At 67.7% G+C, this 12,285-nt stretch overlaps 1 protein-coding gene across 5 annotated transcripts; it reads left to right on the plus strand.

Moving 5' to 3' along the window:
• Positions 1-3,133: 3,133 nt before the first annotated feature.
• On the plus strand, positions 3,134-12,236 carry EGFL7 (EGF like domain multiple 7). Of its 5 annotated transcripts, none has more exons than XM_032418963.1 (10): positions 3,134-3,298; positions 4,816-4,906; positions 8,438-8,559; positions 8,817-8,933; positions 9,755-9,870; positions 10,037-10,132; positions 10,273-10,437; positions 11,145-11,209; positions 11,700-11,862; positions 11,950-12,236. In XM_032418963.1, exons 3-10 carry the CDS (start codon positions 8,480-8,482, stop codon positions 11,970-11,972), a joined length of 825 nt encoding a protein of 274 aa, XP_032274854.1. In that variant the 5' UTR covers positions 3,134-3,298; positions 4,816-4,906; positions 8,438-8,479; the 3' UTR covers positions 11,973-12,236. The 5 variants fall into 5 exon arrangements, 4 of the variants coding, with proteins under 4 accessions (XP_032274854.1, XP_032274852.1, XP_032274855.1 ...); XM_032418961.1 differs by having other exon boundaries at positions 8,494-8,559; positions 10,021-10,132; XR_004301159.1 differs by lacking the exon at positions 11,950-12,236 and having other exon boundaries at positions 8,494-8,559; positions 11,700-11,842.
• Positions 12,237-12,285: the final 49 nt, after the last annotated feature.

Raw genomic sequence — 12,285 nt, forward strand, 5'->3', positions numbered from 1 at the left:
GTAATTTCGTGAGTGCGGTGCACGTCGCCTGGCACGGGCGCTTCCGGGAGGCACGCCGAGCAGGGGGCAGCCGGCAGTGAAGACCCCAGGCTCCCTAGAAAACCTCTGGTTCCTTTGGGACCCCACCCAACTCAGGTGTAGACAGCTGACGGGGCCCAGGGGTACCCAGCCCCCACTGGGGACAGGTCACTGGGCCAGGCGCATCCCTCGGTGAAGGCTCAGCACATCTGGCGAGAAGCCGGACCCAGCCGTGGCCGACGGAGCCACCCTATCCTGAGGCCAGCAGCTGCTCCGGGGTAAACAGGAAGCCCCATCTCTCCCCTGCTCGTTGCTCTGCTCTCTCCTTCCTGCAGCCCAGCTCACAGGCCTCCTCGCCCGGTGCCCCTCTGCCTCAAGCCGCCTGACATGCCTACGCCGGCCTCTGCTGGGAGCCCGGTCTACCCTCTCCTGGGGCTGCAGAGACCCAAAGGTCAGTGGTGAGGGGTCCCGAGAGGGTCCCAGGAGGACCACAGAGGCCCTGGCGGAGTTCTGCCGCGCCCCACTGCCTGACCAGCACGCTCAGGGAAGGTAAGGCAGCGAGACTGCTTTCCAATCAACTTCAGACCATTCACGGACAGGCCGGGAGGCAGCTGCAACCATCCAGCCCTACTGACCATGGGGTGGATGGGGAAACTGAGGCCCGGAGCCTCCAGCAACAGAAAGCAAAGCTGGGACCAGTTTCCCCCAGTCTTGGACGCCCTGCCGGAAGCTGGCCGGGCGCTAGGCCCAGGTCTCTGAGCTGCCCAGGTGTGGAGAGCGGACTGCCGGGCTCACCCTGCCCTCAGGGGATGCAGGCCCAGGTCAGAGGCAGCACTGACTCCTTCCAAAGATGACTCCCCGCGGGCAGGCCCTGTGATCCAGGACCCTAAACAGGGGCCATCGGAGGTGGGAGGAGGCGTTGCCTCTCGTGGGAGGGAGGGTGGTCCCGGCCTGTCCCAGATGGAGCCCCCTTCCACCCATCCAGCACCCCGGGGTGGGCCCGTGGGGCCAAAAGCGCGCCTCACCCCTCTCAAGGCCCCCAGGACCTCCTGGAGTCCAAGAAGGTGTCAGCTTCCATCTCTGTCCTCCACCTGTACCCCGCCCCCAGGCAGACCCCGAGGAGCTGAGCCCCCGTTTAGGGCAGGACCCTAGCCCTCCTCCCGCACCTGCCCTGAGGCTCTAGGGGTCTGAGAGTGGAGAGCCCCGCGGGGTGTAAGTGACAAGTCAGGCGAGGCTGCTCGCTTGGCGCCCTGATCCAAAGCCCGCTTTCCGTGGATTGGTTCTGATCTCAGTTCGGGGAGGGGCTGGAGGCAGGGCAGAGCGGGTCAGGAGGGAAGCGCAGATCCGTGGGGGACCCACAGGGCTGGGCAGCAGGCGGAGCTGGCGCCCCACCCTGGCTGGCACCCAGGGGCCGGGGAGACCAGCTTTCTTCCTTCTCGCCTCTGTGCTCTGGGGCATCTTTCCAGAAAGTTCCCTAACATGCCCAAGCTTTAAAGGGGGGGCTGAGCCATTCCCCGTCCACATATTTGGCTCATTAGCTACTCCCATGTCAGCCCACCCCCTGGCAGGGAAGGTCTGAGGACTGGGGGCTGCCCCCTGAGGGAGGCATTCTCTGAGAAAAGAAAGCAGCTGTCTTGGTCCTGACTCCTTCCAGCCCTGCTCTGCCTCGCTGCTCACCTGGGGCAAGTCTCTTCCCTCTCCTGGGCCTCAGTTTCCCCGTCTGTACACAAAAGAGGCTAGCTGCAGCCGGCCCTGATGTCTGCAGGGACTTGGAGCCCATCTCTGGGTGTGGGTCTGGGTGGGGTGGGCAGAGGGGGCAGAGCTCCTGTGCCCGAGGCCCCCCAGCCCTGTGCCCGCGGCAGACCCTCCCCAAGCCATGGAGGTGGGGAGGAGGCTGGTCCTTCTTGCTCTCAGCATTCCCGTGGGGGATTTTCCAAGCTGCTCCCCCTTCCTCCCTCTTGGCCAGGACACCGAGCTGGGTGGGCCGGAGGGAGGTAAGGGCAAGCAGAGGGTGTTCCCGGCTGTGGGTGGGCAGGGGCTGACCCCGGAGCAGGGCGCGAACCCCCAGGACAACCCGCAATGGTTTAGAGTGGCCCTGCCTGATCAGGGACCCTTGGCCAGCTGTGTGGTCCGGCTGCATCCTCAGCAGCTGCCCGGCTCCCCTTGGGTCCCCACCTACCCACGATCACAGCAACTGATGCCCAGCCTGTGGGTCCCCAGCACCGCCTAAATGAGGAAACCGGGAGTCAGTCCAAGGGCTGGGGGTGAACCACGGGGCCAAATGAAGGAAGCACCCCCTGTGGCCACCCAAAGGCCCCTGCACTCCTCCATCTCCCACCCCAGCCCTGGCACCCCGCAGCCTGCTAGAGGCCGAGGGAGGAGAGACGGCCCAAGGACGTGCTCTGCCTGCCCCCAGGAGAGAACCCCTGCGGGTGCACTTCCAGGAACAGGGGGCTCAATGCCCCCCTGGGGTAGCCCCTTCCTGGAGAAGGCCTTAGTCTCTGGGCTGACGACCGCCCCTCCCTGTCACCCCCTCCCCCCGAGCCACTCTGGGCCCCAGGGACGCATGCAGCAGGCTGTTCTCTGACCACCAGCCTACCTTGCCCATCCCCAGGTCTCTTCTGGCTGGGTGCCCCCTCCCAGGGTGGGGGTCCCTCCAGATTCCCACGCTGGGCATACATATCTGGGGGTGCAGGTGCCTGCCCTGGGGGAGAGTCCAGGGCCACAGAACAAACAGTCCCTCCTGTGGAGCTCCAGTAACATGGCCAAGGGGCCCAGCAGGTGGCTTCCCAGTGTGCCACGTCCTCCGTCACACGCTGAGACCAGCGGGTCCCAGGGTCGCCAGCCGGGCCTGTGCCTGGTCTCTGGCTGCTTTGGAGTTAGACTCTGAAATCCCAGGGGACCGCTCCCCCACCCCTGCCCACAGCTCGGCCAGGCCACCCCCTTGATGGCCCCCACCCGTCCCTGGGCCTCCTGTTTGTTCGCTGACAGCTCCCTGTTATCAGCGAGGAACACACACAGGAAGTCCGGCCGGGAAGGGCCCATCCCAATCCTGATTTACACGGGATGGAGCATAAAAAGCCGCCCTTCCTCGCCCCGGGAGGAGCCTCCCTGCCCTGAGCCGGCTGTCCCACACAGCCCAGCTGGAAGCTCCAGTGGTCAGGCCAGGCAGGCGGCCTCCGGAGGCACCTTGGGGCGGCCGGAGATGGGGAGGATCCACCTCTGGGCTGAGCAGGCCGCGATGGGGGCCGTGGCCAAGCCTGGGCCCGGGCCGTATCAGGTATGGCAGGGGTGGCCTTGGGGGGCAGGGAGCGGGCCGAGCAGGGCGGGTGCCCCCTTGGCTCCCACCGACCCTCGGACCACAGCACGTGTCGCCTGGGTGCGCCCGCTCTGCACCCTGCTTTCCGGGCACCATCTCGTTCTTCTCCCTAATGGTGCCATTCCCACTGCATGGAGGACACTCGGGACCCTTGGCCAAGGGCACCCGTTGCGGATGGCCCAGTCTAGACCAACTCTGGCCTGCCCGACAGGGACACTTAGCCCTGGGTGGCCCAGCAGCTACTGTGACCCCTGAGAGGAGAAGCCGGATGCGGCCTGTGGCCTTCCCCTCCACACACCCTCCTGGCCGTCTCTGCCATCCTGGAGGGGCCCCTAAGGTTGGCTCGGCTCTCCTCTCAGAGCCGGGGGTCCCAGGGCCATCCCCCAAGGGTGGGCAAGCACTCCCAATGTGGGTCTGGAGGGGAGGCAGAGGGGGCTTCATGCAGAGGAAGCCCAAAGCCAACCCTGCAGCCAGGATGAGCCGTACTCCTTGGGCGCACAGCACACGGGACCAGGGGAGCCCCCCACTTCCTGCTGGGCTGGCTTCGGGGGCATGGGTGGGGTCCTCAGGCAGAGGGACAGCCCACCTCGGACCCTGGGAGAGCCCCTGCTCCCCCTCTCCCCCCCGCCCAGAGTGCCCGAGTCCCCACCCAAAGCCCCCCCAGCCCACGTGGAGGCCTTTTCGGCTCCCGCCGCTCCTGTGTTGCCACGGCCACGGCAGCAGTCTGTCTGGGGAGCCCCGTGGCTCAGATGAAGAAGCAGAACATGAGGCCTCAGCCCGGGGTTAGCAGCAGAGTGAGGACCAGAGACCCAGCTAGGCTGCAGGGCTCAGAGGGTCAGGGACAGGATGGGGGCAGGGGACTGGGTGAGGAAGGTCTCGCCTAGGACTGGCTCTTAACTTTCACTGCCTGGGTCTGAGTGAGGGCTGCCCCGCTCGGGTTTGGGGGCCAGGGGACCTGAAGTGCTTCAGTGGCAGGACCCCGCTCTCACGATTACAGGTGTCCCAGCCACAGCCACCCCAGCTGCCCTCAGACCATCTGCCGGGGACTTCCAGGGCCCTCTCATTGTGGGGGCTTCTGTCCAGCCATCTGGGTCCCCTCCCGTCCTTTAGCTCCCACGCACCAAAGTGGGCCCTAGCCTGACAGCCCACAGCTACCGGCTCTGCAAGAAGCCCTCCCCTTCCCCCAAAAAGCCCAGCACCCTGGGCTTTGCAGACTTTCAGCGTCATGCCCAGCAGTCTGTCCATCCCCATCTCCTGGGACCCAAGCAGGTGTGTCTCTCCCTCGAGGCTGAGGGTGTGAGCCACAGGCAGAACATGGAAAGACCCACTTGGCTTCGGCCATCATGGGGGTGGAGGCCTGTTAGGCCACGCGCAGGCTGAGGCCCCCCAGGGGCAGGGAGCCTGGCCCCCTTCCCAGCCCCTGGACATCAGGGTGACCAAGGCGGTGAGCTAACCCACACTACGTCTCTGACCTGCAGACTCGGGCACAAGAGAAGTGCAGGGAGCCCCCGCCAGCCAGAAGAGCAGCGGCCACCGCTGTCCAGGGGATGACAGAGCCCCCTTCCCCAGGTGAGTCCCACAGCAAGCTTCAGATGCTCTGGGCACGAGCAGGGCGTCCGGCTGGGCCTGGGAACGTTCTATACACACGTGCACTTAGGTGACCGGGGCCTGGGCTCCGCTGAGGGGGGCAGGCCCCGCACCTCACACATGATGAGGGCCGTGATAATCATGGTGTGGACGTGACCGAAATAATACTAGAGGCCCCGGGTGGGGCGTGCCTGCACCTGGTTCCCGCCACCTCCCTTGGTGGGCACTGCTGCCACGAGGGACTGCTTTAGCCCGGGTGACAAATGCAGAAATGGAGCCCAGGAGTCCCCGGTGGTGGCCACAGGGCCAGAGGGACTCCCTGGGGGCCTACGGGACACCCAGGGGTGGTCCTGACTGTCCTGAACGAAGGGGGGTGCCCAGTGGGAGTCCTGCAGAGCCCCTAAGCGGGCACACTGGTTGGGAGGTCGCACCTAGGATCCAGCCAGGCTCTGCCATGTCACAGCTCTGTGTGATCTCGTGTAAATACGGGGTGCCCGAGCCTTGGGGGTCATTATGTTCACCCTACGGTGACTGCAAGGTAGTGGTCAGCTAGAGCCCCTGGTGCCTAGTGAGCCGGCCACCCCGTGGAGATGGCCATCCGCAGGGTTTGGTGCTCAGCCTGGGAGGTCGAGAACCCGCCCCCCTTCCCCCCGGCGAGAGCGGGCTCCCCACGCGGCCTCCGGGCACCTGACCCGCGTCCCAGCCCTGCGTCCCCTGCGTCCTGCTGCGGGGCCTCGGCGCGGGCTCGGGAGGGGCGGCGCGCTCAGGCGGGCGCGCGTCTGGAGTCCTGGGCTCCGGCTGACTCACTGCCCTGCCCGCGGGGCGCCGTCCGCCGCGGGCCTCAGTGTCCCCATCTGCGCAATGGGGGCGGGCGGGGGGCTCAGAGCCCCCCGGGGGCGGGCCGGGGGGGGGGTGGGGGGGGGGCGGCGGGCGGGGCTGGGGCCCCTCGGCGCGCGGTGGCGGCGGCGGCGGCGGCGCGTGCGCGCCCGGCTCGGGCGGTGAGTGCGGAGGGAGCGAGCGCCGGGCCGGGGGGCGCGGGGAGCGCCGGGGGCGGGGTCTGCTCGCCGCGCGCTGGGGGCGGGGGTGGTCGGGGGCCTGGGCGCGCGCGGAGCTGGGGGGCGACGCAGAGCGACCGCGGGGAGCCGAGAGGTGAGCGGGCCGGGGGCGCCGGGGCTGCCGCGCGGGGACACGACCCCCAGCCCTGCCCGGATCCTGCGCCGGGTCCGGAGAATGGGCCCAGCGGCCTTCGGAAAGGGCGCCCCCTGCCGGTAACAGGCGACGAGCCAGGCCGCGCGGGGGGCCGGGGCCGGGGGCGCCGCAGCCCCTCACCCGCGTCCGGGCCCTGAGCGTCCCCCAGGGCCTGGCTCAGGGCCTCGCAGGCCCCAGACCCCGTGTCTCTCTCCATCCTCACCCCCACCCCCACAGATCCGGCGTGCAGGGGGAGGGGAGGCTTGGGGCCGGCGGCGGAGAGGACGCTTCCCCAATGTCCTGTCACCCCGCCTTTCCGTCCTCCCAGGGTCCTAACGTCCAGAGCACCCCTCCCGGTGGAAGGGGAGGAGCCCCCGGCCGCCGCTTTGCGGCGAGTCAGGCCCCTCCTTCTGCGGACCCAGCCCTCCGGGGTGGGCGCTGCGGAGATGCAGCGCGGGCAGGTGGGAGGGAAGGTGGTGGGCTGGGCTCCTGCTGACCCTCGGGGAGGATGGGACATTACTGCTTATCGACCTGAGGCGCTGCGGCCACCCCCGCCCCAGCTGGGCTGCAAAGGGAAATGAGACTCTGCCAGCCCAGCACAGGCTGGGCAGCGCCATGGGCCTCCGCTGGCCCAGGAGAAAGCCTGGCTTCAAATACTGAGTCTCTCCTCTCTTAAAGCATGATCCCCTTTGACGCCGCTGTCAATGAGTAGGGGAGGTGCTGGGGTGGACACCTGGGGGGGGGGGGACAGTTACATCTGCAAGAGATGAGCCTCCCCCAACGGGGCACCGAGTGCAAGCAAGCACATGTGCTTCTGCCCAGCCCCCCGGGCCCTGGGGCCACCTCTGCCTTCCCAGGGTCTGCTCCCCAGTGTCACCTGTTCCCATCCCTTCAATTCTTGCCTAGACCCCCAGGAGTGCCCCCTAATAGTGTGCACCCCCCAGGGTCCACTCCCAGGGGTCCTCTTCCCAAGCTGGCTCACAGGACATGCCCCTGCCCCCAAACTAAGTCCCAACACCTTGGCTTCCCTTCTTGGGCCACCACAGTGAACAGGGGGTGCAGGAAGGACTCTCCTCCAGCTGCCTTCCACTTCACATGGGGCCGTGGGCCAGAGCAAGGACCCCACTCCCAGCCGACTTTGCAGACCCATCATGGTATCACTCTCCCCTGGGGGTTGGGCTTGGCAGGCCTGAGGGCTCAGCAACTGCTCACAGGGGTCACTCCTGATGGGACCAGCTGTCAGCTGGAGGAGGGGCCTCTGACACCGTAGTGGGGTCTTTGAGAAAACCGAGTCCCAGAGAAGGGGGCGCCCCTACCCTGATTCTACGTCCTGCCACACGGAAGTCCAGCTGTCTTCCATGTCCTTCCTGCTGGATGCCCTGCAGGGCCAGGGGCTGCCCACCTGGGCGGAACCCCGCCCCCTGGGGGCCTCGGGTGCGGTGCCTGGAGCTCCCCGTCTCCCCAGATGCTTGGCCGCACATGTGGACACCTCCCCCTCCCCCCACCTCACAGGCCCCTCGGCGCGTTGCGGACCATTAATTCTGGGCTGGGTTTTCCCACATTCCCATGAATGCTTTCCCGGGTCCCTGGTGTCCATCCCCAGAAGAGAGGGATGGCATTTGGCTCCACTGGCATGTGGGGTGGGGAGGGCTGCTCCAGGCCCCTCCCCCCCCGCCCAGTCCCGGGAGCCCTGGAGCAGACCAGTCAGACCCCAGGGTAGGAGTGACCCCCTCCCACGCAGGCTCTGCTGCACTCAGAAGGACCATATGGCCCCTCATGCTGAGCTCCTGCACCCCCTCATAGACTCCCATGCCACCCCCGTGGCTGGCTCCCCATTTGGCAGATGAGGACACCGAAGGCCAGAAGGACCAAGCCATCTGGGCTGGGTTCCAGCTCTGCCCACTACCACCCGGTCGGCACACTGGGCTGGGAGACCACCCTGCCACGACACGAGGGCACTAAATCCAGCCAGGGGAGGGAGAACTGGTCCAGAGGCTCCCCCTGGGCCCCCACCTTCCCAAGTGAACGTTGCTGGAGCTGCGGCTGCCTTCAGGCTCACCCGGACCAAGCTGCTGCATCCTCGCCCTTCTGGGGTTCTGGGCTGTTTGTGCGGGGCAGAGGGCTGGCCTCCCTTGTGAGGCGGTGGGAGGAGGGGGCGGCTGCCACGGCCCTTGGGGGCTCCTGCGGGCCCGAGGCTGCAGTGGGAGGCCCTAGCAAAGCGGCTGAGCTGGGCAGGTGTCCCAGAGCCAGGGACCGGGCTCTGGCAGAGGCACGGGCTCAAGGAGGGATCTGCAGAGGGGCTTATGGGGGTGCCTTGTGCTTCAGGCCCCCCTGAGGAGAAGGCCATCCCCCCTGCAGACACGGGCCATGTTCACCTCCAGGGAGCTGCTGCTGGTGTGGTTCCTGGTGCTGGCAGTGGGTGGCACTGAGCACGTCTTCCGGCCTGGGTGAGTCAGAGCGTGGGGGACTCGGGCCTCTGGGTGCTGCAGCGGTGGGGGTGGGCAGCCAGGAGCCCTCAGGCCACCCCCAGGACTGGGGGTGGGGGGCATGGCTCTTCCTTGCGGTTCTGCTGAGGGTCCTTCCTGTGGTGACGCTGGGAAGCCCCTTCCCCAGATTCTTGGCTCCCTTGGCTCCAGGCCTGGAGGACTGTGGGCTCTGGGCGGGGAGCTGTGGGACTGACTTGCCGGTGCCCCCACCTCTTTAGCCGCAGGGTGTGCGCCATCGGGGCTCCCAGGGGCCCCGAGTCAGAGTCTTTCGTGCAGCGAGTGTACCAGCCCTTCCTCACCACCTGTGACGGGCACCGAGCCTGCAGCACCTACCGGTGAGCGCCCCCTGCCCCCCGCAGCTCCCCCGCCTGCCACACCTCAGCCCTGAGCCCCAGGAGGGCCGTGCACCCCAAGGTGGGAAACCCGGGCCCACGTCCAAGTGGATGGCGGAGGCTGATGCCTGTTTTGACTCGGGCAGCCTCGGTCCCAGGATGTGGCTGTAGTAACCTCAGACGTCATCCCGTCCTGCTCCTCCCCCCTCATCTTTGGGGGGGCTCGCCCAACCTGTCTGCTACCCTCTGCTTTCGGGGTGCTGGCTATAAGTTCTTAGCCATTTGAGATGATCCCTGCCTCGCCAGAACCTGCCCCTGAGCTCCGGTGGGCACCCCTCCCCCCATGACAGCCCCCGACGGTCACAGATGCCGCACCCCCAGGCCGCCCCGGCGCCCAGCCGACCGCCAGCATGAGGGGCATGGGTCTCCTCCGGCGCTCAGCCGTGGAAACGTGGCTTAAAGAGATTTCGTGGTCTGTGGGGTTTTCGGAGACCTTCCTGTGGGATATCCCCCTGCTGTCCAAGAAGGTGGGGGCGGAGTGGGTGGGGCCCATCGAGGGGCGGGGCCCTGTTCCCTGCCCCTTTCACTAAGCTGGCAGGCCAAGGAGGGGTCGGTAAAGCCCCATTGGTGAGCACCCCCTTCCCCACCTGCGCAGGGGAGGGGCCGGGAGTCCAGGACTCGGAGGCTGCCCATGGTTTGAGCAGTGCTGGTAGGGAGCACCCTCGGCGTCCAGGGGCCCAGTGCCCAGGGAGGGAAGGTGGGCTGAGGAACTGGGGAGCCCGGCCAGTACTGCTGATGACTCCCTGCCCCTACCCACCCCACAGGACCATCTACAGGACTGCCTACCGCCGCAGCCCTGGGCCGGCCACCCCCAGGCCTCGCTACGCCTGCTGCCCCGGCTGGAAGAGGACCGGCGGGCTCCCCAGGGCCTGTGGAGCAGGTGAGAGGTGCAGGGCCTTCCCCGGGGCCCCGCAGACCCGGGCAGAGCCCCTGCAGCTTTCACCTGAGTGGAGTGCCTCCTTGCCGTATGGCACCCCTTCCCCGGCTGCCCCCCTGCAGGGCCCTGGGGACCCCTCTCCGTTTGTGACAGGCCTCCCCCTCAACAGCAATATGCCAGCCACCGTGCCAGAACGGAGGGAGCTGTGTCCAGCCAGGCCGCTGTCACTGCCCTGCAGGATGGCAGGGTGACACCTGCCAGACAGGTGAGGCTGCCTCCCGTCCTCCCGGAGGGGAAGGGTCCTCTGGGCCCCTCGCTGGGTGTCGGGGGTGGCCCACGAACAGGCGGGTGTTGAGGGGGCTCATTGTGGGTGCCACTCCCTAGCTGACACCCCTTTTTCTGCAGACGTGGACGAGTGCAGGGCTAGAGGGGGCACCTGTCCCCAGCACTGCGTCAACACCGCGGGTAGTTACTGGTGCCAGTGTTGGGAAGGGCACAGCCCATCTGCAGATGGTGTGCTCTGCCTGCCCAAGACAGGGGCCCCCAGGGTAGCCCCGAACCCCACAACAGGTAAACTTCCCACATGCCCCCCCATCCTTGCTGCCGTGCCTGGGAGGAGGGCCGGGGAGGGCCTGGGGAGGGGGTGGGCATCACCCTGCACATCTGTGCTGGGTGCAGTGGGGGCTGCCGGGGGGCCTCCCGCCCTGGGCTGCAGGCCATCTCCCTAACCCGGGCATAAGTGGGCATCTTCCCCAGTGGACAGATGGGTGCTGCTTTCTTGGGGGCATTGTGGGGGAGGGTTGCCGAGAGGGGGCTCATCTCAGCCGGGAGAGTGGAAGACATGCCCCGGGGTCCTCTCCGTGTCCCTGCCCCCACAGCCAGGAGACGCCACACCTCCGCTGACGACGGGACATTATTACTTTTGGTACGCGCTGTGACACTTCAAACTCGTACCGTGAGTAATAATGCGCTGTCGGCAGCCTGGCACCAAGAGCTCGACGTGGACCTCGGCTTGGACGGCTCAGCACCGCGGGGACCTTGGCGCCGAGGGGCGGGGCAGGGCGCACCTGCCGGGTCAGGGCGTGCTGACGTGGCCGGGCCGCCTGCCAGACCTCAGGCCAGCCTCGCTGCCTAGAATGGGCGTGGGGCTTGAGCCCGGTCTCCACGGCTGTGCCCTGCGCTTGGCCGAGGCCGAGAGGCCTCTGCATGGGGAGAAGCCGGCCTGGGGTGTGGGGTGTGGAGCGGGGCCTGCCTGATCAGGGCTGGGATCTCCCCAGGCGTGGACAGCGCAGTCGAGGAGGAGGTGCAGAGACTTCGGTCAAGGGTGGACGTGCTGGAGCAGGTGAGGCCTGCCCCCCGCCCATCGTCTCCTGTGGTGTAGCTCAGACCCTCAGGGTGGTTGTGGGGTTCCGTGGGGGTGGCCCCGGGAAGGAGGCCTCCTGGGCACTGACAGCCCAGGCCAGGCAGGGCTAGCAGGCCCGGGGCCCCCAGGACAGGAGGGCCAAGCTTGGCCGTGCCCCCCCACAGGCAGCAGAGTGCCTGAAGCCAGGTCCAGCCCACCCCTACCTACCTTTGTCCCTGCGGCCTTTCTATGGGGCCGTTGGCCTGAGGACCCCTTGGAAGCTCTGGTTCCCCCCCAGCCCCTCTGACCCGGGACCCCAGGCTTTGGGGACCACTGCAGGGCGGGTCACGAGGTGTCCACTGGCCCGTGCCCCCGGCTCTCCTGGCACAGACGCTCCCTCTGGTGGACGTCCAGGGCCCTGCAGAGCCCTCACAGGCCACAGGGTTCCCTGAAAGCCTTGTGGAACAGAGAGGGTCCCTTCCGCCCACAGAAGCTGCAGCTGGTACTGGCCCCGCTACATAGCCTGGCCTCGAGGGCCCTGGAGCACGGGCTCCCGGACCCCAGCAGCCTCCTGGCGCATTCCCTCCAGCAGCTGGACCGCATCGACTCTCTGAGTGAGCAGATCTCCCTCCTGGAGGAGCAGCTGGGGTCCTGTGAGTGCCACCCGGGAGCCTGGGACCTGGGGGAAGGAAGGTGGTGGGGAGCCGCGGCCTCTGACCTCAGTCTTTGTCCGTCCGCAGGTTCCTGCGAGAAGGAGCTGTAACAGGCGGCCCGGGCCCCTGGCCCTGGCTACTGGGAGCCTTGCCCACTGCGCTAGGTCGGGCCGGAGGGGGACTTCGCGCCACGGCGGGGCGGGAGGAGGGGTCCCCCTGGGTGTGACCCAGCCCCAGCCCGGCCAGCACCAGTGAGGGGGGCCGTGGCTCAGGGGAGGTACGAGGGTCTTGCTCGCCGGGCAGCATGTTGGGGGCACCTCTGCTCCGTGTCAGAATAAAATGAAGGTTCAGGCACTGCTGTGTCCTTGGTGGATTCTGGAGGGCATCCTGAGGCTGATGGGGGCCACCTGCTGGCTGGCAGGA

Source organism: Phoca vitulina, unplaced genomic scaffold (assembly GCF_004348235.1).
Source record: "Phoca vitulina isolate PV1807 unplaced genomic scaffold, GSC_HSeal_1.0 scaffold21, whole genome shotgun sequence".
NCBI classification, from domain to species: Eukaryota; Metazoa; Chordata; class Mammalia; order Carnivora; family Phocidae; genus Phoca; species Phoca vitulina.

What these genes read in the sequence shown, in the direction of transcription:
- EGFL7 (XM_032418961.1), top strand. Translation starts at nt 3,224, where the DNA reads ATGGGGAGGATCCACCTCTGGGCTGAGCAGGCCGCGATGGGGGCCGTG. An exon ending in GAGCACGTCTTCCGGCCTGG is followed by an intron (nt 8,560 to 8,816) that starts GTGAGTCAGAGC and finishes CCACCTCTTTAG; the next exon opens with CCGCAGGGTGTGCGCCATCG. An exon ending in GGAGGAGCAGCTGGGGTCCT is followed by an intron (nt 11,863 to 11,949) that starts GTGAGTGCCACC and finishes GTCCGTCCGCAG; the next exon opens with GTTCCTGCGAGAAGGAGCTG.